General features: G+C 40.7%; 2 protein-coding genes across 3 annotated transcripts in view; one reads left to right on the top strand and one right to left on the bottom strand.

Annotated features, from left to right (window-relative positions):
• Positions 1 to 129: 129 nt before the first annotated feature.
• sfxn3 (sideroflexin 3) lies at positions 130 to 10,445 on the bottom strand. 2 transcript variants are annotated; one of them, XM_015944391.3, is made up of 11 exons: positions 10,327 to 10,445; positions 8,910 to 9,101; positions 8,641 to 8,811; positions 2,801 to 2,899; positions 2,360 to 2,435; positions 2,183 to 2,268; positions 1,957 to 2,084; positions 815 to 864; positions 681 to 730; positions 529 to 576; positions 130 to 427 (listed from the first exon to the last, which is right to left on the bottom strand). In XM_015944391.3, the coding sequence occupies exons 2-11, from the start codon at positions 9,071 to 9,073 to the stop codon at positions 331 to 333; spliced, it is 969 nt and encodes a 322-aa protein (XP_015799877.1). In that variant the 5' UTR covers positions 9,074 to 9,101; positions 10,327 to 10,445; the 3' UTR covers positions 130 to 330. The 2 variants fall into 2 exon arrangements, with proteins under 2 accessions (XP_015799877.1, XP_015799878.1); XM_015944392.3 differs by having other exon boundaries at positions 8,910 to 9,085; positions 10,327 to 10,437.
• A 964-nt stretch (positions 10,446 to 11,409) lies between these two features.
• pdzd7a (PDZ domain containing 7a) overlaps positions 11,410 to 27,957 on the top strand; it is a 36,239-nt gene continuing 19,691 nt past the window's right edge. The window contains exons 1-12 of the mRNA XM_054750123.2: positions 11,410 to 12,684; positions 14,085 to 14,222; positions 14,333 to 14,507; positions 14,806 to 14,982; positions 15,186 to 15,333; positions 17,886 to 17,946; positions 19,632 to 20,150; positions 22,583 to 22,738; positions 24,241 to 24,401; positions 25,058 to 25,149; positions 26,360 to 26,451; positions 26,585 to 26,653. Coding sequence (XP_054606098.2) covers positions 12,492 to 12,684; positions 14,085 to 14,222; positions 14,333 to 14,507; positions 14,806 to 14,982; positions 15,186 to 15,333; positions 17,886 to 17,946; positions 19,632 to 20,150; positions 22,583 to 22,738; positions 24,241 to 24,401; positions 25,058 to 25,149; positions 26,360 to 26,451; positions 26,585 to 26,653 — 1,981 coding nt within the window. The 5' untranslated portion in view covers positions 11,410 to 12,491. The remainder of the gene's footprint in view (positions 12,685 to 14,084; positions 14,223 to 14,332; positions 14,508 to 14,805; positions 14,983 to 15,185; positions 15,334 to 17,885; positions 17,947 to 19,631; positions 20,151 to 22,582; positions 22,739 to 24,240; positions 24,402 to 25,057; positions 25,150 to 26,359; positions 26,452 to 26,584; positions 26,654 to 27,957) is intronic.

Below are 27,957 nucleotides of genomic sequence, written 5' to 3'. Positions count from 1 at the left end.
AATTATTAGATGCTGTTGCAACCAGTGGAAGACAAAAACAACCCGAAGCACATCAAATTAAAAACAAATCAAACATTTTCCTTCCATAGAGGCTTGTGCACAAAAATATAAGTCATTGGTTTTCATTTAGATTTTTGTTTTAAATGAACAAAACCTTCAATGTTTGGCCTGGAGCGGCTCAAAGTGGTTAGATGTAGAAGAAACAACAAACAGCAAGACTCACAACCAAAGAATACCATCTTAAATTTGTCTTTTCCTCCCTCGTGCCCATAACGTACGTACGTGTGTGTGTGTGTGTGTGTGTGTGTTCCTGTGCTGTGCTGGCTGTGCCTACAGGCCCTTATTGAAGTAAACGGTGGTGGTGTGAGGACTCGTCTCTCGTATTTTCTCCTGCAGATCTGCTTCCAGCCTGCTCACACTCATCGAGCTACAAACCAAACAAACATTCAGTTATTATAATGATGTGTGATAAACAATTATTCAAGTAAAATATAAGTTATTATATTAAGTTATTATTAAAAAAGCAACCTTTTCTGGGGGAACAGGGCGCAGCACAGAGGAGTTGCAAACACCAGGCTACAATGAAAACAGAACAGCATATTTTATTTGTGCTTTTCAACAACAAACAAATGTAGCTCTCCAAAGAATCATTTTCAAGATAAAAAGTGAATTTTGCTCACCACAGACCGACTAACCCAACTTGGATGGGAGCATTTAGGACTGGGAATCGCTAGAAATCAAGACAAGATTATTATGAACTTGTTTTTGTCTACATGTGTCATCGTTTAAATAAATAAGAGTGCAACAGGTTTACCTTCATGAAAGCTTTTTTCTCCAGAGCATTCATTATAACAGGAGGAATGGCTGTGAAATAGAAAACGGGTCAGAGGTCGTCAGCTTTATAAACAACAGTAAAATGAAAGGTGCTATGGCCTTGAATCTGTATCGACACATAATCTGAAGCACGTGGGTTAACGCGATATATCCCCCTTTTATTTGGTTTATATGTCAAAATGACTCAACTTTCTCACAAAGCAGTTACATTGGTGCAGAATAGAGTAGAATGCCATTTAAAGAACGTTTAATATGCAAAACATATTTTAAAAATACAAAAAGTCCTTTTTATGTTGATTCTTTTTCCAAAAAAAGCAACACAAAAGATAAAGAGGAAGAGATTTTAAATAACGTACAAGGTAAATTTGATGAAAACACAAAATTATGAGTTGTTTTGAACTGAAGTGATGCTTTTGGTGTGTTTTTTCTAACTATACAACAGGAGAGATCCAAAACGTTTGGAGGCCTGTGCATAAAAAAAAGGCATTAAATTGCAATGGTCTTTTGACTGGTCTCTCCAAAAAGCTGTGAAGCAACTGCAGCTCGTTCAGAATGCTGCTGCTAGAGTCTTAAAAAGAACCAAGAGAACCGAGCACATCACTCCTGTTCTTGAATCTCTACACTGGTCACCAGTGAACAGACTCAACTTCATAGTGCGTCTACTAGTTTATAAATCACTCAGTGGATCTCCTTCCTGTTATACGCCCAGCAGGGCTCTGAGATCTTTAGGAAACAGTCAGCCAGTAGAAATGAAATGTGCTAAATAAATAAAGCTGCCTTGCCTAAAGGGAATCGGTGTTAAGCTATTGACACAATAAAGACTTTTGTGTCGCCTGACATAATTTGCAGAAGATGTTTATCTGGTCAACATCCTCCTCCTTCAACTTAAACCAGGTCCACAGAACCAACGTCACCCCGTCTTCTTTACAAGTACTTCCTTCTTCACCCGCTCCAACCCTGCAGCAGCAGCAGTCACCTCATTGGTCCAAATTTGCCATAGCTTGACAACTTGAATCAACTTCTCCTTTAGCGGTACCCCGGGGAAGTGAAAATCTCTTTATGTCATGTCAACTGCATACTACCGTATTTATGAATGAATGAATGAATGAAGACAGGCGTTACCCATTGCAGGCACTGCCATGCCAATCCTTGACACCACCACCTGAACAATGGCCTGTTGGGCAGCACTGACAGACTCTCCTAACCTGTTTCCATTCTCATCCGTCACAGGGATTCCATATTTTAACTCCCTGGTATAAAGAAAAACAAAAGAAAACTATGTAAATAATCTGAGATAATCCATAAAATCTCTTAAATGTAGAGGAAATGCTGGGTTTACTGGCCTCACCTCTGCCTCATAAAGGGGATGTTGATGCAGTTAGCAGCAGCAACAGCAGCAAAGGGAACAAAACGGCTGACAATTGGAGGAAGACGCTGCAAGAAAAGACAAAAACGAAGAAATATGCACACTAATTTAACTGCCATAACACCCCATAATCACTGTTCAGGTGATTTGTTGCGTTACCGAAGCTAAAGACTTGAGTCCCAAGGCAGTGACTACAGCTCCTGTCGTAGCACTGACGTAGGCTGCGCCCAGCTGGCTGCAAACACATTAAAAAAAAGGTGAGAAATATCCTAAAATAGCCAACTTCCTTTTTCGAGTTTACCACAAAAAATGCTAAATGACAAATAATTAAAGCATTTCTGTTGAACTTTATGTTTCACCCATAAATTTGTGCTTCATATCTGGATATAATTGCATTTGCGCAGCAAAAAAATGCACCACCAACATTTTTTCACACAATGAAGCTAGTGCTCAGATGCATGTTGACCTGAGGGGAGTGTGAGGTCAACATGACACAAGGCTAAACACGCCAAATAGTAATGAGATCAGCTCCCACTGGCGCCTTAACTAGCTAAGGGAGGGCATGGGTGATCTGGAGTAGAACTGAGAAGTTCTGCCTACTTCACGGTGATGGGAGCATCTCCACTGCGGTTAGTGTAATTGACCACGGCGTTGAAGGACTGATTGACCCACTGCCAGAAGACGACAGCTGGAGTGGTCCTGCAAACACAACAGCAACACCTTAGACTCTAGAGGAAGTGACATTTCACACTTCTTTTCTTTTGGCATGTGTTACAGAGTAGCTAAAATGATTTATGCTCAGAGTAAATACGGTCACAGCAGCATACAAATAAAAGATATACATACTCTCTTTAATATGCATAATGTTTCAGGGTGTTTACATTAGTTTAGATGCTCAAGATGCTAGGTAGTTAGACTTCACAAGTTGGTATTTTACTGAAAAACAAAGCATGATATCAGAAAGATTCACAGCCTGGTAACGTTTTAGAGGTGTTGACTCATTCCAGGGATTTTGCACTAAGTTGCATTTTCACTTGAAGACAAAACTAAAGGGTGAGTTGCAGTAGAAAACAGGGCATTTAACAATTTTACATTAAATTGTCAAAAATAGGGCTGTGCAGCGGCACAGTGGTTAGAGCTGTTGCCTTGCAGCAAGAAGGTCCTGGGTTCGCTTCTCAGCCTGGGATCTTTCTGCATGGAGTTGGCATGTTCTCCCTGTGCATGCGTGGGTTCTCTCCGGGTGCTCCGGCTTCCTCCCACAGTCCAAAAACACGACTGTTAGGTTGATTGGTCTGTCCAAATTGTCCTAAGGTATAAGTGTGTGTGTGTGCATGACTGTTTGTCCTGTGTGTCTCTGTGTTGCCCTGCGATGGACCGGCTCTCTGTCCAGGGTGTAGCCCGCCTGATTGCCCGTTGACCGCTGGAGATAGGCACCAGCCCCCCCGCGACCCTACATGGACAAGCGGGTTAAGACAATGGATGAATGGATGGACTGTCAAACATAAATAATTTTGTTTTACACAAATGAGATATAAATCCTTATATTTCCTTCTAAGTAAAAGAAAGGGTTTGTTGTACTTTCGAGATAAAAATCACACGGTGCTTCATAAGCACAAAAAAACTTTTAAATACAATTTTAAAAATAAGATTAAATTAACAAAAACAATAAAACAAGGGAGTCAGAAAAGTATGGAAGATGATTAGGGAGGGCCACTGAACAAGCAAAAAAGAAAGAAAAGGAAGAGAACTCTAACTTTAATCTCAAATTTCTGAGTTTTTTTCCCTCATAATTTTGATATCAAAGTTCATCTTTTAGTTTTTTTTTAATCATAAACATCTTTCTATTTGGTGAAAAAATAAAGTTGATCACATTTTTCAGTCGAAAAAAACAAGAGACACTCCAAGGTACTCTCAAATAGAAAATGTTCAAAAGCCTTTACTGTAATGGCTGGGTCACATATGGCCTTTAAAAACTCCAACGCGTTTCGGCGAATTTAGCCTTCGTCAGGGAGTCGAACAGTTCTCAGCAGTAAGGAGAGGTTCTGAACCAATACAAACACCAATCAGAAAGCTCCACTTAGCAGACGTTAGACAGGTGACAAGTGTCAACAATCACCAGCAGGTGTCAGTCTTACTAAATTGAAAGAAACAGACAGTAAATAAAATACACCAAATATCATACATTATATACAAATGGTTAAAATGCACCCAATAGAAGTAAAATGATAATATCAAGAGCAAAAGGGACAAGAATAAAGCCAAAACTTCAAACAGACTAAACCAATCAAAGAAAAACTCTAAAGTCTAGGTCATCATTAATGCCTGGATGTTAAGTAGCCTGCAGTTTAAATATCCTGTAGGGTTAATAATGAGATTGGGGGTTAAATTATGATCAAGAAGATGTGACGATTCTATATGAATATAGAATCTCAACCTGATAGATCTTTGAATACAAAGGCTACAATCCAAAAAGTCTCCTTCTGATTTAGCTGTCTGCCTCTCCCCATGTCTCAAAGACCGTGGGACATGATCAATACCACAAGCCGGTAAAGTGGACAGGTCACTATTGTGATGTTCCATGAAGTGTTGCGCCATTGGGTAGTTAGTGTTACCTGTTCGAGTAGCATAGTCGTGTTCAGCCAATCTATCTATCTATATGCTTGTGGTATTGATTTTAAACAAACAGCCAAACAGTTATTTGAAATAAATTTACATTTATTGCTGCTTTGTCTAACAGTTTAGAGCATCAAATCATTGTCCTAAAATTTAACTAATTTCATTAGAAAATACATATTTTCAGAAAAGGAACTTGAGCCTTTTCTCCTGCAGCAATGACTTGTGGGTAATACCCTTAACCCAAGTCTGCATCGCTGCACTTGAGAATCGGGACACCCTATGCACTCGCACCCCTAGTCGGGATCACACATTTCAAGTGCGCAAGGGTGGAAGTGCGAGTATTGAGATTGGGCCTATCACTATCACCACAGCATTAGCATAAGGCTCACAAAAATATTGAAATCAGTCAAAATGGCAAACGTTTATTCATGTGGAGGTTGTTCCAACTCCTGTCTGGACACGAGTTCATCGATTTCTATTTCGAGTGTGGGTGGGGTTTGTTCAAGTTGGACGGCAAGATTTCATTGCAAGGAGTGTATCTTCTAGCTCCGTAGTGTGTGGTGTGCATTTTCGTGAAGATGGGTTTCAGAAGCAAGGATAAGGTCAGGCTGAAGCCCACCGCTGTGGCAACAGTACACGGCAGAGGCAGTCAACAGCGAGAGGGACAGCAAGGAGGTGAGACGGCGTCCACAACAATGGCTGCTCCTGGGTAGAGCCGCAGCAGATTCAAGACTCCACAAGGAACTGCCGCTCGGAAACTTGAAGTTTGTTTGGTAATTATTACTTTTACATCTACACAATTACTTGTGACATATTGTAGTAATATAAAAGTGTGATTTTACAACAAGTTTATTTTGAAATCTCTCTGTGTTTATTACTGTTTACTCAGAACAGAAGCTCATTAGCATCTGGATGAGCTGCTAGCTACAGCTAAGGGCTAATGTTTGTGTAGCTGTAGCCTGTAGGACGTGGCTGGTGGATAAAAACAAAAAGTTAGCACCCAAAGGACAAAGAAAAAGAGAGGACACAGTGAATGGCATGGTTGACGCACCGGACCGTTCAGTCGTGCATTTTGCTAACTTCATAGCTGCGCCGGTAATAATGCTGCAGGTTCTGACAGTCATTAGAGAGAGTACGCTCCTGCGGAAATTGAGGGGAATAAAACAGCCTGGCCAGCCAGTCCCATGCTTCCTTAAGGGAAGTCGTTATGTTCTCTGTGTAGAGTTAAACAGAGGACGAGTCTGACAGGCCAGGCTAGAATAAAACAGCCTGGCAAGCTGGTCCTACACATGTAAATATACATCCAAAGCAAGATCTTTTTCTATTGCTATAGTTGGTCTATAATTCTAAGCTAGAAAAATTAATAATTGTTATATAATGTTCGCTGACATGTTCCGATTTAAAAAAATAACTCGTACATACACATTTGTACTAGGGGTTGTATCAACTAGTCGACTTCACTGCTCTGTAGTGACTTTTTATGACTTTCACAGACTAGCCGCTGTCACGTGATAATGACCAACAAGATGCAGTCCTCAAAAAGGACAGCAGGTGACGAGCCCCTGCGCTTCAGGAGGCGACGGCTGTGCCAGAGCGTCGGTATCTGACGCCCACTGTAAAACGGACATTTGACCGAATTGTGACCTTTACCCTCTTGCAATTTAACCTTCCCCTCACCCCCATCCTAACCTTAACCAGCTTGCGCAATGCGCATGCAAAGCTCTGATTGTTGACGCGCTCCAGACATATGAGTCCTGAGCACGGCCACAGTAACATTATCAAATCAGGTGTCGCCACCTCAAAAACGAATTTAACACACGATCGTTCATGTCGGCTCATTTACTTTTATGTTTTCTGTCTTTATTTGTGATTGATGCTTTTCGCTGCTGTGGAGCGGCGCGCATCACCTATTTTGTCCTCCGGTGACGACCTCACTGATGCGGCCGGCGAGCAGCGCGCACCCCGCTGTTTTTGCGGTCGGTAGATCTTTTAGAACTGCAGTTCAAAGGTAAGGTGAATATAAATGAACCCAGGTAGCAGTTTTTCTTTAGGATTGAGAGGAGATGCAGGAAGATAATAAACAGGCAGGACAGAAAAATAGTCAAATAAAAACAAGTTAGTTTTTGTACCTGGTGGTTGCAACAAACAGACACCATTGAAGGTAATCAGAAGTGAGGAACAGAAAATGAAATAATTATTTTAATGTTTAGAGCAGCAGCAACTCTGAGAGGCTGCAGGCGCATCAGTGAGTTTGTGGCCGCTGCGCAGGGGGAGGGGGGAGAGGGCTGAAGCAGAAACTACCGTTGTAAGCAGTCATCCTGTTTAACATTGTACCAATCTAGTTTATATCTTTATTTATTTATGCACATATATGTATTTTGTGTCGTGAGAATCAGCTAAGAAGTGTTTTTGCTGCGTTTTCCTGCAAACTAAAGGAATATGTACATAAAAAATATTTATATTAGAAGAAGAAGAAGAAAGTATCTTTTCTATAGCGCCTCTCAAGATAAAAAATCATGAGGCGCATCACAAAAACAAAAAATGTAAAAATATAAAAATGAATTTAGAAAATGGTTAAAAATATATTTAAAATGAGCAAAAAATAGATAATTGTGATAAAAAAATGTTAAGAAAGAGAGAGAGTGAATAGGAAAGAGGGAAATCAGTGGATCCTGAGGAAGGTGGAATAGGTGGGGAGAGCAGAATAAAGAGAGAGTGGTGATGAAGGTCAAACAAAAGCCAGCTTGAACAAGTGAGTCTTCAGCTGCTTTTTGAAGGAGACCACTGAGTCCACTGATCTCAGGCTCAGGGGGAGAGAGTTCCAGAGTCTGGGGGCCACAGCAGCAAATGATCTGTCACCTTTGGTCTTTAGCCTGGTGCTGCACAACCAGTAGGCTTTGATCACTGGACCTCAGGGACCTGCTGGGGGTGTAGGGACTGAGAAGATCACCAATGTAAGATGGTGCTTGTCCATGTAAGGCCCTATAGACCAGAACCAGGATCTTAAAATGAACCCTGAAGTTGACTGGCAGCCAGTGAAGCTGGAGGAGAAGCGGGGTGATGTGGGTGTGTTTGGAGGACTTGGTCAGAAGCCGAGCACAGGCATTCTGAACCACCTGTAGACGGTTCAGGGAGGTTCTGCTCAGACACGTGAAAAGAGAGTTACAGTAGTCTAAGCGTGAGGAGATGAAGGTGTGGACAACTGTCTCAAGTTCAGAGCGGGACAGAATGGGACTCAGCTTAGCAACGTTCCTGAGATGGAAGAAGGAAGAGCGAACAAGAGAACTGACATGAGAATCCAGGGTGAGAGCTGGGTCAAAGGTCACGCCAAGATTCCTGACGGAAGGTTTGGTGTGGGAAGCAAGCTGACCAAGAGAGTCTCTGACTTCGGGAACCAGCTTGTCTGGGGCACAGATGAGGATCTCAGTCTTATCTTCAGTCAGCTGTAGAAAGCTCCCAGCCATCCAGGCTTTGATAGAGTCTAAGCAGGTGTGTAACAGCTGCAGCTTAGACATCTCATGGGGCTTAAAGGAGATGTACAGTTGGATGTCACAAGCTCCCATTTTCTTTAAATTGTGTAAAACTTTAGAAATATTTTTTCTCCTGTTGTATCAGAAAAGTTTGATGAGTGACTTATCAGTATTCAATAATCCTGAGAACATCTTTGAGACGATTTCCACCACAGAGGGATTATATTTTCTAATTTTAGAGATTGCTGTATTACAACTGTATCACATTAACTTATTAAATAGATTATTTTAATGAAATTACTTGTCAGCGTGTAGTTCTGAATGTCGTTTTGTGCATAAAGCCCTCTTCTGTACCTGTAAAAGGTGAGCATGCAGCCTGTGATGGACATGTTCATCGGCACCTGAGCAGACATCCGGCCAATCACAAACATCTTCTCCCCCGTGTCGGGATGAAAGGCAGAATCGTAAATGTACTTGGCTCTCCAGAGCTCATCCTCTGTCAAGCCAGGCTTTACAGTCCCAGCTCTGAAAACATCAACAGAGACAGTGTTTTACACTTTGTCACATTATCACACAGTCAGGTGAATATTTATGCTTCGGTCCTCCATCTCTCCTGATCTCACCTGTAGCTCTCCACAATAACTCTGGCTTCCTCCAGTGTCTCTGGGGACAGCAGCACATTCCTGGGATCTGTGACCATGAAGAAGTGTTTGGCACGTCCCATGAATGTAGCTTGGTCCCATCTTGGCTCCTTAATGTTTATGCTGAGGGACAACTCTCCAGACATCTTGATTTTTCTCTAGTAAGCAGAAACTCTGATCAGTGATCAGTACAAGAAAAATAATTACTTTAATTGCAACAGTTGTATGGGAACAAAACCTGATTAGCCTTTTTGACATTGATGTATAACACTTTGGTACAAAGAACACACTTTGATGGATCAAGATGATTTTGAACATGTCAGATTTAGTCTCAAAGCATAAAAAATACAGCTATTGTAACGACATAGATAAAAGATGAATTATACAATTTAAAAAACTGAACTGGTTAACAAATACGACCAAAACTTTATAATTAAATATCTAAAAAGGACCTCTAGTAAATAATATAAGGCTTTTTGCACACTTAAACATGAAACATTCATGATATGTCTCCTTTAAACTTGATGTAGTCATACAAAAAGCAAACATCACAACAATCTTGTAGAAACAGCAGCTGCATAGATTAAATAATTATTAAGAAGCTATGGCAATGCAGTTCAGCTCCTATTAAAATGTTAGGGCTTTGCTGGTAAAGATTTCTCCCTCAACTCTTTGCAAAGCAAGAATTTGGTCTAGTTCACTAGGCTAGCACACCACCCAAACCCAAGAGAATTTCAGACTTTTTTCATTCTGGTCCACGCTTTTCCCCTTTTCTGGTTTGTTTTATGTGTTCTTTTCTTGTTTCTATTACATCAAACTCGTCTGTTTTTATTGGTCTTCTAGTTTGAGAGCACTGGAAACATCATTTACTAAGTATGCACAAGTATTAGTCGTGGCTGTAAGCCGAGACTAAAAATCACCTGGTATTTGATGAGTTAAAATAAATAATGCATTTAGCGGAAATTAGCAAATAAACTAAGTAAACCGAAACAAACGGCGTTTTCTTCTCAGAATCACAAACACACTGACAGATTTTACAGATGGTATACCGGGGTGCCCCTTAGCAATGCAGCCTTTCAAGCTAACAAGTTAGCCAAAAGTGAAACCGAAACATACAGACTGCTGGAGTACAGAAATATTCTCAGGCCATTCAAACCACACCTATTCCATATATCTTGTTCCGCAAAGGCAGGCAGAACAATAAACGTCTAATTTGTCATAAAAATGAACAATTTCACAGATATAATCAGCCACTTAGCAAGAGGATACACAAGCTAAAGAAACCATGCTAACACTTAGGTAGCATTTAAATGCCACATCACGAGACAACACACAAAAACACGTTGTCAGAATACCGATTAAAATAGTTTTACAACTTCACTGGGCCAATCAAACATACCTGTGATAATTTATATGATTTTTGGACATGTATGACCTCTCAATATCACAGCGCCGCCGGTGTCCAGACTATCCGTGCTACCCGTTGATTTTGGATACTTTGTGGAAATGCGCATGCGCAGACCGATTACTACGTCACCGGTTGTATGTACAGTCTATGGTATTCATACAAAAAGCTAACATCACAACAATCTTGTAGAAACTGCAGCTGCATAAATTAAATAATTATTATGAAGCTATGGCAATGCAAGCGCCTTTCAAGGGACACAAGGACACTTTCCAACAATAAAATAACAAAAAAAAAAAAAAAAAAAAAAAAAAAACAGCTAAATTCACACACAGAAACCTAAAAATACAAACTAGATAATAAAATCTATTAAGATGGAAAAGGTGACACTAGCAGTTTGCAGTCTGAAACAGGTGGGTTTTGAGTCTAGATTTAAAGGAGGAGAGCGAGTCAGAGGTAAGGATGGCTTGAGGGAGAGAATTACAGAGACGGGGAACAGAGCTGCTGAAGGCTCTGCTCCCCATAATCTAAGAATAAATAAAAAAAACCAACTACTGTGACCAAATTAAACCGCATTAACTTGAAAAAAATTCATTTGTCATATGAAAGCAGCATCCGTTACAATAATCGGCGGGGTCTATCACGAGGAACCTGAGTGGGCATGAGAGACGAGACAACACGCGATTGGTCAAAAAACTGCTGACGCAATCACTGTGAAAACAGATCTATACATTTTAGCGTTGTTTAGGAATGTTTGCAGTTTGGGCCTTAGTTTGAGCCTGAATTGTGTTCCCGTAGTCGCAGCAACCCTCAAAAAGAAAAGTCTGATTATTCTTTCGAATAATTGTTCATTTTCGTTTTTGGCTCTTCAAAAAAAAAAAAAAAAACTTTAAAAATAATAATTACATCTATAAATAAAAATAAATGTATTTGGTAAAAAAAAAATATGACGAAGCTTCAAAGAGTTACAAGTTGTTCTAAAAGTACATTTTGCAACATTGGCCACCGGGTGGGGGTATTTACCCGTCCCCAAAGCAGAAATTCATCCGTACTCTCCACCAGATCATATAACCCCAGGAATTAACCAGGTTTACCCGAGGACATAAACACAAGTGTTATTTTAATGTTTGTGCAATTAGTGTAAGGTACTTGATCATCACCTCACAGCTGTAGGAGCTTATATAAAGAGCTTATGCCTCTTAAGACAATAATGAGAACAAATGAGGTGGCACTAATACTCCGGGGGTGTCCAGTAATGCGCCTGTCAGGCGGACCAGGGAGCGCGTGTTCGTACAAGACACGGAGGCAGCAGGTAACACTGTCATGCTTTATTCTCTTCATTTAGAAACTGTTATCAGTTTGTTTGTTATATTTTTCACGTCGGTACGCGTCAAGATGAGTAATTTAACCCGTGATGAAACTTTAATTACACGACTCACGTGGCTTTGAGGTTGATAAACAGCAAAGTTGTCCTAAATTCTGAACGTGGGTGAACATGAAATGGGCGAGTCGCTGTCCATAGTGCTGAATAAAGAGACACGTCATTGCGACACTTTAACTTTATTTTTATTCTCATACATACTTCAAGTTACCAACATCAAGTAGTTCCCACACTCCAACTTCATCTGAAGCTGCTTATTTATCACTGCATCTTTCCGTTTCCACAGATATTCATTTAATTAAACATGAGTCCAGAGGAATCAGCATGCCAACTCCACTACAGCCAGGTTGGACTTCTCAGGTGAAGCATTTCCAACCCGTTTCCAATAGCTGGAATAAGATGGCTTCAGACAAGAACTGTGGATTTTAGTTACACACGTGTAAGATTAAACCCTGAATCAGCTGTTCCTCCCTAAAGGATTGCTTTTTTTTTTGTTTATGTTTTCAGGGTATTTTTTGCTCATTTTTTTTAAATAGGTGTGGTTATGTTTGAAAGCAATTTCAAACAACATCAGTGTTGTTATCAACAAGCCATCAAGCTTTAATATTTTTAATTAACTTAATTCACTTTAGTCAGTATTTTATTGAACATTTTTCTGTAAACTAGCAAAATTCTCCAGTTCTCCACTCCCGTCATTGTGCAACACCTCCACCCTAGCAGATGATCCCTCATATCCTTTTGCCTGGATGACTAAGAAAAGCACCTCCAGAGACTTAGCATGGCTGACTCCTTTCACCCTCCCACCTGGAGACAGATGACAAATGGAGACGGGCACCCCCACTTGAACAATGGAAGCCAGAATGGGGGTTCCCACAGCTCCACGCGCTACATGCTGAAGAAACAGCAGCACCACAGACGTAAATCCTCCTCACCTATGGGCAGGGTCATTCTCATCAATGCACCGGTTGATGGTGAGGTTTCAGAACTCGTGATTACAATGATAAAGTCTGCAAGGAGGAGCATTGTTTAAACGATGTAAAGCTAGATGCCGTGAAGGGCTAATTCTGCCAGAGTTAGCAGTAAATAGTTAAATAAGGAAACGAGGTAATAAATAAACAAACAAATAAATAAACATGTAAATAAAATTGAAAAAAGAACGAATGAATAAATTAGCAAATTAAATAAAAACATGAACTAATCTAGAAATAAAATTAACTACAAATGACTAATCAAAGTTTTCAAATTCATGTTTACATAAGTAAAAGTGGAATTTAACAATTACAATATGTATTTATTTATTTAGTTGTGTGTTTATTTTCATATTTTAGGATAAAACTCTTGAGATGATCCATCTACTGTAGTTTTCAAGTGGGTCCTCCTTGATATGCAACAAATAATACAAAGCCGAGTAGCTGAACAAAATACACAAAAGTGTTTATTTATTAGTTTTTTCATTCATTTTCACAATGTTTCTTGTACTTGACAATGACAGCATATTGTTCAAAGTTCAAGTTTAGAATTCTGACAACGCAGCACACGCAGCCTAAGTTCCAAGAAAAACTTTAAAATACTTAAAGAGACATTGTGAAGTTTTTACCATTAATCTGCAAATATTCATCGAAACATTGTTGAAAATGAATTAAATGATGCCCAGTTGTTGAAAAATGTTGGCAGATTCGTAACATATAACCATAACAATCAGGTCTAAAATTCAATAGAGTAGGTCTAAGTCTCTGGGCGAAGCCTTATTAGATGCCAGGTTTCTTTCTACAGGAGCCCGTGAGGACAAAACATATTTACTGATGTGAAACAAAAGGTTACAAATCTTTCACCACTCATAAACATTGTTGTTTTTCACATTTACCTCTTCGCTCGTTGCCAGTGATGAAAGGGAGTCTGATGCACTTGTCATTTAGCTGGAGGTTGCGCTCCCAGGGAGATTTGACCCTAATGGCTATCCGTTGGTAAGGTCTTACTCAAACACTAAAATACTGCTTGCTTGCAATGATTTAGGTATACCGCCTTCTGTCGTCAGGGAAAACACACGTCATCACTTTAAAGGAAGAAATGAAGAGTTCATTTGCTAAAAAAGTTTTCCATCTAAATAACCAAACTATATTTTGACTGATATTACCTGAAATTAACAATAAATGAACAAAAGTGTGTTCTGCTTCCGCAAAGAAATATTTCAAATGTTAAAAATTTACATGATCGGATTCTATAGACACATGTTTATCAGATAATTACTGGACACTGTAATTATTATCTTATGTTGCTAAGAAGACAAGGTGCAAGTTGGTGTTTCCAAGTTTCTAAAATTGTTCTTCTGATCCTAGATCAGCTGTTATCTCTTACTGTTGTGTGTTGGTAGGAGGGGATGACAGTGAAGATATTCACACACTGACAGTAGATAAGAGACCAGATGGGCGGCTTGGTTTTAGCGTCCGTGGTGGCTCTGAGCATGGACTTGGCATATTTGTCAGCAAAGTTGAGGACGACAGCTCTGCAGGTGTGAAGAACACAGCGTTTGCATTTCTGTGCTCATATGTAGATGTGCTGATTTGTTTACATGTGACCTTTGCTTTTGTTGATCACGCTGAGTTGCATGGGTGTCTGCAGCGCAGGCCGGGCTGACGGTGGGCGATAAGCTGGTGGAGGTGAATGGGGTCAGCCTGGAGAGCATCACCATGAGCAGCGCTGTGAAGGTTCTGACAGGAAACAACAGGCTCAGGATGGTGGTGAGGCGAGTGGGAAAGATCCCGGGCATCCGCTACTCCAAGGAGAAGACCACATGGTGAGAAGAGTCAGCTCAGTTTGAATCAACTCTTTAGGTGGTTCACAGCTACAGTTTGAGAATTTCATCTTTCAGTCTGATTATTTTCACATTTTATCACTTGCGCTTTGTTAGCCCTTTTTATTTGTGAAACTGATCACTGGCATTGAGCTAGTTATACTGCATCTTGGTTTCATGTGGCAGCAGTGGGTGGATTACTGCTGTGACCTTTATTACTTTTTGATTAACTGATTCTGACAGATTTGAGCTTAGTGGATAAAGGCAAAAGCTGCATATATCTTTTCCGATATGTCCTCAGGGTGGATCTAATTCACCGACGGATGGTGGTGGAGGAGAGCGGTCAGACACCGTCAGAGGCCAGCTCAGACAGTTCTCTCCGCCGCATCGTCCATCTCTTCACCACGTCAGACGACTACTGTCTGGGCTTCAACATCAGAGGAGGCAAAGAGTTTGGACTGGGCATTTATGTCTCCAAGTATGAATGCAAAAATAAGACCTGAAACATATTTATCTAATGCTTAGATTGCTTTTTGTGAGGCGTGTTGAACACATCTTTATATAAAATAACACTTGTGCTCTGATAAAGCGCCTTGTCGTTTTAAACTGCTCCATGTCAACAACAGCCTTCTTATTCCAGCACACTTTCTAAGCTTGTGAACATCTTCCTCTTCTTTTCAGGATGGATCCAGGTGGTCTTGCAGAGCAGCACGGCATCAAAATGGGGGATCAGATTCTCGCAGCCAACGGGGTGAGCTTCAAAGACATCACCCACAGCAACGCAGTTGAGGTCCTGAAGAGCCACACCCATGTCATGTTGACCATCAGGGTGAGAGAAAGTGTTCTAGGTTAGCTCCACGGCAGACACAAAGTCACATAAATCAGGCGTTTTTACATCACAAAGGAGTAAAAATATGTTATGTAGGTCAAAAAAGTAGTTCCTCATTTGTTTTTATTTTTTATTTATTGTTATTTTAGTAGTTGGATAGGATTTGTAGTCGTTCAAATCACTCCTACTGTTTCAATAAATTTAGCTAATTGTTTGTTAAAGAGGGACTGCACACCGTCAGAAAACATAACTCCACCCCTAGTCCAGATTTGAAAAATGCTATGAAAATGGGTGTTGCCAGGAGGCACGGAGTGGCATGGCCAAGTGTGGGGAATTTTCATCCTGGGAGGGAGGGGGAGTGGCAGGAGACTGTACCGATGATGTGAAATTGTTCCAGCCCCAGTCAATCACAAGTTTAAAATGCAGTAGCTGCTGTTCAACCCACAGGGGGCAGCACTAAGACATTTTCAGACTTACATTCTAGATTTAATCAAGTTTACTCCAACATGTCAAAAAATGCATAGAAACAGAAATATTGCATTTGTAAAGACTCAGTTATACAGTTTATAAGCAACAAAAAGTTATTTTGGTGTTTAGTTACTCTTTAAAGGGATACTAGGCAGTTATGGCTTGCTTTTAGCACCCCCTATTGTTCATTAGTGAAAGCAAAAGTGAATCCCGCGGGCTTGAGGACCACTGGTATAGACAATAGAACTATTATATCTAAAATAAATGTAACTCAAACAAACACAGAAACAGAGACGTGGCAGTGAGTGTCACAGAAATCAAGGCTGGTTATACTCAGGGTACAATGGAAAGAGACAAATAGGTTCGCAGGAACCAAAAAAACTGAGTAATAATTTGATTGTAATCATGGAGACTTCCACTCAGGAGCTGGAGTAAAACAAAAGAGCGAAATTATGAGCAACTCGCCTCTAAACATTTATGTTCCTTCATATCTCCTGAAATATGAATGAGGAGCAACAAAACTGCAAAGAAAACAAATACAAACATGTTAAAGGTGTGAATTTAAAAATCCAGCACTGGAGCTTTATAGATGTTAGCGTATCAAACAGCAACAGTATTTCTGTGACTTACAGTCCTTCAGCTCCCTTTAAATGTCTCAGTGTTTGAGACAACGCCACTTAACCTGTGTCATTTCACAATAAAGAAATCATGTGAGTGTGTGTGTGTGTGTGTGTGTGTGTGTGTGTGTGTGTGGTGTTTGAGTATTGGTAGCTCACTTTACTCCTCTGATCTCAGGTTCCACGTGTGATAAACAGCCAGGGACAGCGTTCATTATTTAAATGCATGCCGGGATCAGGTTATAATCAGCAGAAGGTGTAATTTTATGACTTCATGCAGTCCTGTATTTGACCCCATGTCACGATACGTTGTTGGTAGGATCCAAAATGCAGTTACCCAGGATGACACGAGGCAGGGATGAAGATTAAGAAAAATCCTTCATTTTAAGGTGAAACAAAAAATAATAATTCCAAGGCAGGGAGCCAGTAGTCCAAAATTCCAGATAAAGATCTGGAGATCCAAAACTCTAGAAAATCCAAGAAGACCAAGAACACTGGTAATCCAAAACAAGATGAGACTGACAGAATAACACTAACAATGGACCGACACCAAACAGAGACAAGACAGGGCTTAAATACACAGGGAGAACAATTAAGGAAACAGGAAGCAGGTGTGTGGAGTGAGGGCTGGAGGGAAGGCAGGTGACAATAATTATCTTAATGGGGAAACAGAACCAAAGGAGGACAGATAAACCTAAAACTACAAAACCAAACTAAAAGGCTGCAGGAAGGACTAACACACACACACCATCACAGACAAATGCACTCACACACACATACACACACACACACACACACACACACACACACACACACACACACACACACACACACACACACACACACACACACACACACACACACACACACATTGAGCTGGGGAACAAGAGGCTGGCACTACAACTGGAGGGGCAGAGGATAACTAAATGAACACCGCACCTGAGGGAATGATATGAAGGCCTACAAACAGAAGACACATAATTGAGATGCAGACAAAGGACACATGAGGGCGCTATGAGACACAGAAGGGAATCTAGAAAGGATGGAGAAACATCAGGAGACACATGAAGGAAGGGGCAGACGCAGACCATGACACCCCATTATGGATTAGAGACAGTCAAGTTGGTGTGAGGTTAAATCTCTTCTTCTTTTGAAGCTGAAATGAGACTAAACTATCACGCTGACCTGGGGAAATATTATTTTGACAGAAAGTGCATCAGGTGTTCTTTAGTTACATCATTGTTCTGAGTTGAAATTGATTAGTTAGGGTATAATAACCTAAGCACAATGCACATCTTTGTATTTAGTGAGCGACCTTTTACATAAAACCATCAACTAAAACATAAACGTATTCATATAAAAATCCCCATCGCTCTAATTAGTGTCCAACCTTCTAAAATATGTTTATTGTTCTTGTGAAAATATGAACATAAATTGTGCTTGCATCGTTGTTTGTGGTTTTCACAGGAAGCTGGGAGATACCCTGCCTACAAGGAAATGGTAGCAGAATACGGCTGGCTTGACAAATGTATGTTAAACATTCAAAAATATATTTATTAACTTTAGTTGTCGAAAGATTTAATGATAAACTGTGTTATTTAAAAGACGATGACAGAAACATTTGTATGCAAATGGTAACTCAATAAGGCCGAAAAAAACAAGATTGGATTGTGTTTTATTCTCAGCTTACTTGCTAAAGTTACTTGTTGGATTCTTTTTGGATGGTCTAAAACCCTCCACCTCTTTGGTTTTTATTCTTTGAGGTGCAATTTTTAAATTAATTTGTATTTTAAAGAGAACATAATATGCCAAACTCATCTTTAGCATCTTTTTTTGCTGCTGTGTTGGTCTCTAGTGCCTCCAAAAACACCTAAAGCATGAAACAAACCCTCCATCTGTTTTCTGTCAGTGTTTGGTTTCAGGAATTATGTCCCTAAAACCAGCCATTTCAAAAATCCTCGTTTGTGATGTCACAATTGGGGAAATTAGCATAGAACCACCTCTTGCCTGAAAGAGAGAACTGCTGCTGGAGGAGCAACGGCTCTACTTAGAGCCCCTTCTCGATCACGGAGCTTCTCAGCTTATTGCAGCCTGAGTGGTAGTGATGGGAACTCCAGTTCTTTTAAGAGAACCGGCTCTTTCGGCTCTCAAATGGCTCCTTACATATTTGTTTCTTAAATGAATTTGTTACCACAAACTGTGCGTAAACTGAATTACTAATCTACAATATACTTTATATCAAATGTTCATTGTCTAAATAACTTTTTTTTTTCAAAATAAAGCAGAGTGCTACAAAACACACAGACAAAAGCAAACTCTGCAAGTAAAATATTTATTAACTTTGAATTATTAGAGCCTTTAGGACATATTTTCCCTTTGCATATTCCACACTCTGCCTTTTAATTATCACTGTAGTTAAAATGTGTCCAAATCTTGCTGCCTATCCTGCTTTCACTCATTTCCTCACCTTTTGCTTGTGCTGTTTGTTTTTCTTTTCTCCTCAATTACAGATTTGTCCCTATATATTCAGGTCTCATCAGTTAATGTAATAATTGTTCCAGGCATTTTGTGCACGCCAACCCTTTTCCTGTTTCCTCAGCAAGAGCAGCCCTATGGCGCTCAGCCACTGTAGCCACAGGAGGGAGGGAGATCTTGGGAGGAGCGCAGAGCACATTGACACCTGCAGGTTGATGACCTCGCCAGGCTGAAGTCCACCAATCCGAAGGCGGGGGGGTGGGGGTGGGGGGTGGGGGGGTAGGTCGGGTTTTCACAGCATCTGTCTGCATTCCTTCGTGGGGGTTTGTTGTTGGCATCACAAGGCTGCCATGGCGTCAGATTCGGATAACAAGACTTTGTTTGGGTCAGGCAGAGATAATTTTCCTCTCTGCCTTGAAGTCTGTAACTGATCATTCAAGTCCTCCAGTGAAGGCAATTCAGGTTTTAAACATCTCCACACCGTCCAGTGACCCTCTCCGAGATGACATCCCTTTTGCGCACTAATACCGGTAACGCAGCTAGAACATTGTCCAGCTTACGATTCACCTCGAGTAACATCCCAGTCTGTGAGGTCTCCACACTGACTGTGCTTTCCGTGGATGCAGGTTGCCCTCCAATCGCTCCCGTCTTCCCAAATTTCCAGAAAAATGATGCTATAAATTTCTATTTCAATCAAATCGAATCTGGGAAAACTTCTGATTGTATTTTTTTCTACAGTATCCAATGGTGGCCCTGCACCATCCTCACAAGGTTCAGACTCCAACTCCTCCGTATCCTCATTGTCCTCCAGCACCCCTCTCAGCTCCCTCAGTGGACTCTCCCAGGTCCTCTTTCCTCCAGTCTTTGGCTCTGGGATGGTAGACGTTGCCATCTCCACAGAGGATCACTCCAGACGTCTGTGCAGCACAGAGCAAACTGCTGACACCGCCATGCAGACTGACCCCCAAGCTCCAAGTTACCTGTCACCTCACAGGTCAGACTCTGATAGGCTGGTCGTCCCAGAAACTAGTCGGACTGTGGGTGAAACGATGCTGCTGAAGGACACAATCATACATGGGAAAGGAGAGGGGCCAAGGGACATGGGAGGAGCCAGAGAAGGAGGACGGGGTCGCGTGAGGACACGGTCAGCTGGTGACCGGGAATCAGAAAAACACTCCCCTAAAACGGAGGCCCTGATGGCCCTGAGCAAGCCCAGGAAGCCAATCCGACGTTCGCAGAGCCACATCATTGTGTCAGGTAAGATTTGCCCAGCAACAGAGAGAACATCTGGTTATAAAGTTACCCTGCAGATTAAAAAAACATAAAGTTTTTTTCAGACTTATTTTGGTGCTTTAATTGTGATTTAGGAAAAAGATTCTGAAATGATTTCTTCAGTTTCCTTGTTTATAAACGAGAGGAGATGGAGCTGAAACACAGCAGAGAGGTACCTCAAAGAACCCTTGTAATTGTTTGACTTTACAAACTAGCATGGTCTTCTTTTGGAAGGTAATAGTTTATTGAATTCACTGACATGGTATTAGATAGGAGTCTTCATGTTTGCAGAGGACATAGTGATCTGCAGTGAGAGACGGGTAGAGGAAAGCCTAAAGAGGTGGAGATACGTACAGGAAATCCGGAATAAGTCACAGCGAGACAGAATATGTGTTTGTAAATGAGAGGGACACAAGTGGAACGGCGATGTTCCAGGGAGCAGAAGTAAAGAGGGTAGACGAGGGTCTACAGTCCAAAGCTACGAAGAGAGAGGTAAGAGGTGAAGAGGTGTGTGAAGAAGAAGAAAACAGGTGGAGAAAAATGTCAGGTGTAATAAAAGGGTTTCAGCCAGAATGAAAAGAAAGGTGTAAAAGGCGATGAGCTGCGATGTAGCCACAGCTGCCCTGGGGCGCACTGACAGGCGAGGCCTGCCAGGCGAGGCGTCTTCAAGAAGTCCAAACTCTGTCCCTTCTAGACGCTAAAGGGAGATGTAGGGAGAAGTTAGCTGGTGGAGGGTAGAGGATGGAAGACAGGACTAAATGGAGACAGAGGACTTGCTGTGGCGACCCCTGGAGCAAAAAGCCCAAAGAGAAAGAAGTTTATTGCATTTACTGTTTGGTTGCAATAACCTTTGATTCAATAGAAAAAAGTTACAAATTATCTAATGCGCTTCAGTGATGGCTCTGGCCCTAATAAACTACCATAACTCGTCCAGTCAGGACATAATTTTATATTTTTAGTCATTTTTGTTGAGAGGTCAGTCTTTTATGGCTCCTTCTAGTTAACCAGACAAGCTGCATTCTGCAGCGACGAACAACCCCTTTCAGACCATCGCTTCTCTTTTATTCCAGGAAGTAAGCGGTGCAGAATTGGGTCCAGAATCACATGGCTGACACAGACTCAAGTATTCAATCAGTCGTCTTTAAACCCACTTGTTGTACCTTCATGAGAAATTAGTAAGAACAAGTTTTTGGTTTGAAATACTCACTAAAAATCTGCATAGGGCGTTTGAGTTATTAGCCTTTCTCCAGCTCCCTCACACCTCCAGGGCCCGGTGGAGGCCTGGGGCGTTTGGATATTAGTTATGCATGCAGGAGCACTTTACTGTAGCGCTTTCAATAAATGGGGGTGACTTCAGATTGGTGTAGCAGCAATTTATCAGTGCAAATGTGTTCCTTTCCACATTGGCAGATTTACTGCACTGAACAGAGGAGGTGACTGGAAGAGGAATGAACAGTCTTTCCCCAAAGTGTTTCAGCCGATATAGAGCTGCACGAAGTCTGATGGATCATTTTAACAAGACAATCATGCACAAACGCTGCAACCGATTAACGAGACGACGAAGCAGATGTTATGCCATTTTTGTTCATACCCGTGTTAGTTCATAGACCATGGCCGTTTCTCAATATGCATACTTGTCTGTAATTGTGTCCTCACGCGCTTGTAGGATGTAATCAACGATGGCCCGAGGAATGTTCCAATCCCAAGTATGCATCATGAAAAAGTTCCTGGATGTGTTTTTGCTCCACCCATTGTACAGAGGATGCATCGATGTGTCCTTCTACAGACGTGGGACAGCAAAGTATCCCACAATGCACTGCGTCGCAACCCTTATACTCTGAACGTCAGAGGACAACTAGAGTTTTATATCAGAAATACTAATAAAGAAATATTAAGTTGTCTGTTATTGTAAATAATTGTGTGTAACCTGTAAAATTAGCTGTGTGTATTTGGATTTACTTTTCACGATTCCTCAAAATGATAATAAGCTAACCCACCATCAAAATAAAAGCAGAGTAGCTCTGTTTTGATGAAAATGTATTTTTTTATTCACTTAACAGTGGAAAGTGCTGGTATTTTATCAGTTTTGATCAAAAGTGGAGGAAATGTAATACAAATATTATATTTTTGTTGTTATTTTGTTACTTAAGAAACAAACTAGACTTTTATTTTCATGGCAGGTCATTTAACCGTAGATAGAAACAAGTAGTGCTTGTTGCCATGATGCAAAAGATGTACGGTTCTGTTCCAAATGCCGTCCTCGTCCTCCTGTAGTCGATAGAATGGGCTTTCTGGTGTCCTTGCCAAAAACTTACTTGTCTAGTACACAAGAATGTACCAGCGTCCTTGAGTATTGAGAAACAGCCATGTTTTCACTTAGGCAGACATCTTTGTCTTTATTTTCTTCTCAATTTTAGAAGACAGGAGGAAGAAAAAGAGACAACAGAAAGAGAAAAGCACAACAGAGGGTAAACCAAATCTGCAACGCTCCAAAACATTTGTCAACCTGCTTTTCAAGAAAGACCATAAAGAGAAGAGTCGTTCAAAGTCTCCATCCTACCACGCTAACAACGGTGAGTTAGCTTTGTAGGACTCAAAAAGTGTTAAAAAAGGGTCAAAGCAAAATAAAGCTGATGACCGTGACATCACACTGGCCCAATCCCAATACTCACACTTCCACCCTTTCGCCCTTCAATTGCGTGATGCTGACTAGGGTTGCCAGTGCATAGGGTGCCCCGATTCTCAAGTGCTGGTTGATCATGCCCCTTTTACACCCTTGATTCACACTTCACCCAAGTCCGCAGCAAATGTAGTGCCCACAATTCATTGCTGCGCGAAAAAGGATCAAGTTCCTTTTCTGAAAATGTGTATTTTCTAAGGAAATTAGACGATTAGTTGTTGCTCTGAATGTTTTGGACAAAGCAGCAATGAATGTAAATTTATTTTAAATATTTGTTTGGTTGTTTGTTTAAAAGTTGTTAAGAAAGGTTTTTGAAAAAAGTATCACAGTGACCAGCATCCCGGCATGCGTTTGCGATCGATGACGCAATGCATCCAGTCTCAATTCCACAATTATTTGCTCATGTGTGTACTACTCACTCGAAGCCTTACGGTGCACTTTGCAGAAGTCGGCAGGGTGCAGTGCGAGTACTGAGACTGGGCCATAGGCCAATTGCAGATCAAGAGTGCAAAAGGGGCATGGTCAACTTCTGCATTTGAGGATTGGGACACCCTATGCGCTCACACCCCTGGACTGGAACGTGCAATTGAAGGCCCAGGGTGGAAGAGTGAGTCTTAGGATTGGGCCTTTTAGCTCTTGAAACAGGCGCACCAGGGCTTTTTGTACAGAGTATAACTTACAAGGCATTCATTCTTACTAGAGACCGCTGCAAATGCATTGATTAAACAAGTGCTCCACACCTTTAACAAATTGCTTGAACAAAGGTAATTGAAGTTGTAAAGAAACAAAAGTGACGTTTAAGAGTTTTTCATCAAACCAAATGAAATTAACTTGAGGTCACTTTATTTCTTGTATGTAGACTCTATCTGGTAGAGAGTTAAGCAGCAGATTTTAAAATCGAACTGTGTTCTAATCTGTTGTAGTGTTTAAATGGCCTTTGAGCCTTTCAATCCACCAGAAACTGTGTTTTTAGTAGTGATCGTTTTATTATAGCTTGCATTTTTTGCTGTTTTCGTAACTTGGTTTCTTTGTCTTATTGCTGTAAAGTGTCCTGGTGTTTCTTTAAAGGCACTTTTAAATAAAAGGTATTTTTACTATTCTTATTCTTCTTCTTAATAACAACAACAACAACAACAACAACAACAATAATAATAATAATAATAATAAATAAACAAGACAAGGGTATTTGGTTCAACGACCTGTGTAATTCTTGATGTGGAGCTTTTTGAGGAACACAGCAGGCTGATTATGCGTCTCAGGTCAGCTAGCATGTTGTGCTCATGAGTGTATTTATGATCTTCATCAGTGTGTAGTAATAATCTTATTTTTATAACTGCGGCCTTTAAATTGAGTATGAAAGTAAACATTTTCTGTCACATTAAACAAAATTCCTAGACAAGGAGCGAAGTCGTCCGTTTCAGCTGTTCAGCTCTCCGAAGGAATCTCGAGCTGGGAGCCCGCTGCCTCAACAGGAGACGTTGCAGCATGTGGAGAACATGGCAAAGAAGCTGCTCAGCCCCGATGAGGTGGCCGCCGTGATGAGACACTGTCGACGTGTGAGTCGTCAATCTGAAATGAGTCTCTTAACACCATCCTGTGTGTGTGTGTGCAACATCAGCTATGCTCTATGCAGGTTTTAGTGTTCACTGTTGTTCTTGGTGTCATGGATTGTTCTTTAGTGATTGAAGTGTCTAACAGGGACAAAAGCCAGACTGGACCTGTCGTCTAGACTTAGGATCAAATTCACATAGCCTAGTCCTCTGGTGTTTTCTAGCCTTATGAAACTATAGCACCTGTAGCTGATTTGACCATCTCATTGATTCTCACTGGAAAATGTTCACTTTTAATAACAACTGAAAGAAGTCAGTTAAACATGGGCGGTGCCAAGCGCTAGCTTGGGGTTGCTGAAGCTACAGCAAGATTTGACAAAGCAATGGCTTACCAACCCCAATTCTTGACTGCAGTTGCTCTTCAGTCTGCGCTGACGGACACCGGAGGAACTCCCCCACCCCCCCAGCAACCCCTTACACACATTATAGCAACTTTAAGGCTACTGCAGGAAAACAATCCTGGTCCTATTCCTGCAGTAAAAATAAACTCACCTGGATGTATTCTGTATGTTATGCGGACCCATGTGCTTACTGTGTAAAATAAGTCAACTTTCTGCCTGTTTTTCTGATTCCTGCTCTGATCACTTATTTTTTTGTTGCAGTTTTTCTCTGATGCTGTCATTGAGGATTTGGTGCGCCCTCTCCTAGCGATCTTAGATCAACCAGAGAAGCTGCTGCTCCTCAGAGAAATAAGGTGTGAAACAATCCTTTTACACTATGTGTGTGTGTGTGTGTGTGTGTGTAAGTGTGTGTTTGCTTGTTGTTTACAGCAGAAATCCTGAGTTTTTTTCTCAGAAGGCACCACCTAGAGGCAGAAAAAATGCTGTCCTCTCCCTGCTTCCTCTCAATTCCTCTCATTAATGAATGCGCACGTTTGCAATTAATATTACAATTATTATTCTCACAATATGCTGTTTATGTATATACCATGGACGCAATTTTTACTTTAGAAGTGTGTGGGGGGACACAACCGGCATGAGGACCGGGGGAGGGACCTTTACAGTATGTTCTACTGGGAAACGGGCTTCAACACAAAAGGTTGTTTTCCACTTGGTCTTGGTGCTCAACCAATGTCTATTTAATATAGCGTAATATTGTTTTTGGACAGTTAAAAGTGCAGGGATCAAAACTTGGCTTTGCAAAAAGTGGGGGAGACATGTCCCCCCTGTCCTCCCCCCAAAAATTATGTCCTTGGGATATATATATATATATATATATATATATATATTTATATATAAGAACATGGACTCTGTACTTTTTGTAGCTGTGGAGACGGCTGCAGCTTCTCCAGCTGATTCTCCATGTCCTTGCAGCTTTTTAAATGTCTTTAATTTAGCTTTTGGCCAATGATCGTTCTTTTATGCTGTGCCTCTGTTCTGTTTTTTGTAACTTCTGTTTCTACTGACTTCTGTTTTCATTGACTTCTGCTTTTATTGGCTGTTTTAATTTTTGTTTTGATTTTAGGTGTTTCTATTCTATGACAGTTTTTAATTGTGTTTAATGTATATGTTTGTGAATTTGAATGACTTTTTAGGTTTAACTGTGCAGTGCTTTGGCCAGCTGACATGCTGCTTTTAAATGCGCTATACAAATAAAATTGGATTGGATTGGATTGGATAAACAGCACGAAGAGGCCGTTCGGTCTAAATACTTTAGATGCTTTGTGATTAACATTTGTAATTATTGGCTAGTGCTCAGCTGCGCTAATTTCAAATTTCATGCTGTTCTATGGGACAGGGGGTGGGCTTAACAGCAAAGGTTGACACAATGCCTACATTATATCACAGTAAAGGGTCAAGCAATCCCTTTTGAGGACTTCTACAAAATCCTACATATTTCTGGAAAAGGGGAAAACTCTGGATTTCTAGTACAGACCTTGAGACATGTGATTCTGTCTTCTGCAGAATGCTGATACCTACCACCGAGTTGGGTCGCTTTGACAGCATGGTGATGCCTTATGAGCTGGAAGCATATGATATTCTCAAGAGTCGCTCTTGTAAGCAAATCAAAACCTAACGTCACTTCCCAGTGTCATTTTCTTGTACCTTAGGTAGAAAAATTATAGATAAATTAATGGAAAATAACACAAAGGAGGTTTGAGAAATATATATACATTAATTTTTCCCCAGTGCGTTCTCCTGCTCTGCGCTCACCTCGAAGTGGAACCCCACGACGTCACCTCATCACTCCAATTCCAGGTATGCAACCTGCATCACTTTCGTTTTTTCAAAAACTATTCTACTTTTTCATCGAAATACTTACGTGTCTGTCAAACTGAACCACCCGTGCACACACAGAGCATCTTCTGTTTGACCTGTTGTTGTTAATACTTGCTCAGCACCCAACAATTCAGAAAACATGTATGCACACATTGTGCTCTCACCGTCTCTGGTTTCCTGTGTCTGCACCGAAGCAGAGGCTTGTGTTACAGCTCTGCAGCCCACAGAGAGAACTGAGGCATGCTGCAGTGCACTTGAAAACTACAAGGTTGTTTCAAGTGATTACTTCAGTCATAAGTCATTTGGACACATAATGTTGGGTCAGTGACATCACAAGTCAAGGGAGTATCAATATTATGAGTGTTTGTCATGGATTTTATCAATATGTTTATCAATAACCCATTTCCTGTAGTCGAAGAGAAAAGGAGACAATGAGACAACAAGTCAACCAGTTATAACTGGCATATGCACGAGGCAAAATGCTCCGAACATCTAGTCACAGAGTTTATTTATACCAAAAAATAAGAAAGTAATGAAAGTGAGATCATGTGTGTGTGAGAGAGGGAGAGAGAGAGAGAGAGAGAGAGAGAGAGAGAGAGAGAGAGAGAGAGAGAGAGAGAGGGAGAGAGAGAGAGAGAGAGAGAGAGAGTGTGTGAAGTCAAGAATGTGTGTGTGTGAGTGGCTTGTGTGGGTGTGTCTGAATAAGTGCAAAGAGGCATAGGGCAATACATATTACATTCAGTTGATTGAATCAATGATTAAGAATTAATAAACATAAAATTTCCATAACACATTCCCTCCTGTTTATCCGAATAGGATAACCCAACAAAAGAAAGCAACAAAACAAAACAAAACCAAATAAGGAAAAAAAAAAAAGTTAAATAATAAGGAATTTTATCCACTTCCATAACTTGTCACCATCATCTATGAAAGCTACATCAATCATAACTCAAGGAATAGGGAAGGGGTGAAACCAGGAAAGGTGATCATCTCGGTAGTCATAAGGACCAATAGGGTACAAATCAAGCAACTCAAGACAAAAATGATAAGCATCAAAACAAGAAAAATAATAAGTAAATTAATAAACACTACGATCAGCTATGAAAGGGTCAGAATCAACACATCATGGGAACATGAGGTGCTGCATTTACGGATCGTAATCTCAATCCTGGTAACTTCGTCCAAAGAATCATTCCATACAAAGTGCAATACAAAAATCACCAAAATAATAAGAACAAATAAGGTAATAAACACGATAAGGCAAACACAATTGACAAGAATAT

Source organism: Nothobranchius furzeri, chromosome 12 (assembly GCF_043380555.1).
Source record: "Nothobranchius furzeri strain GRZ-AD chromosome 12, NfurGRZ-RIMD1, whole genome shotgun sequence".
NCBI lineage: Eukaryota > Metazoa > Chordata > Actinopteri > Cyprinodontiformes > Nothobranchiidae > Nothobranchius > Nothobranchius furzeri.
This window is presented reverse-complemented; position numbering and strand designations above follow the sequence as displayed.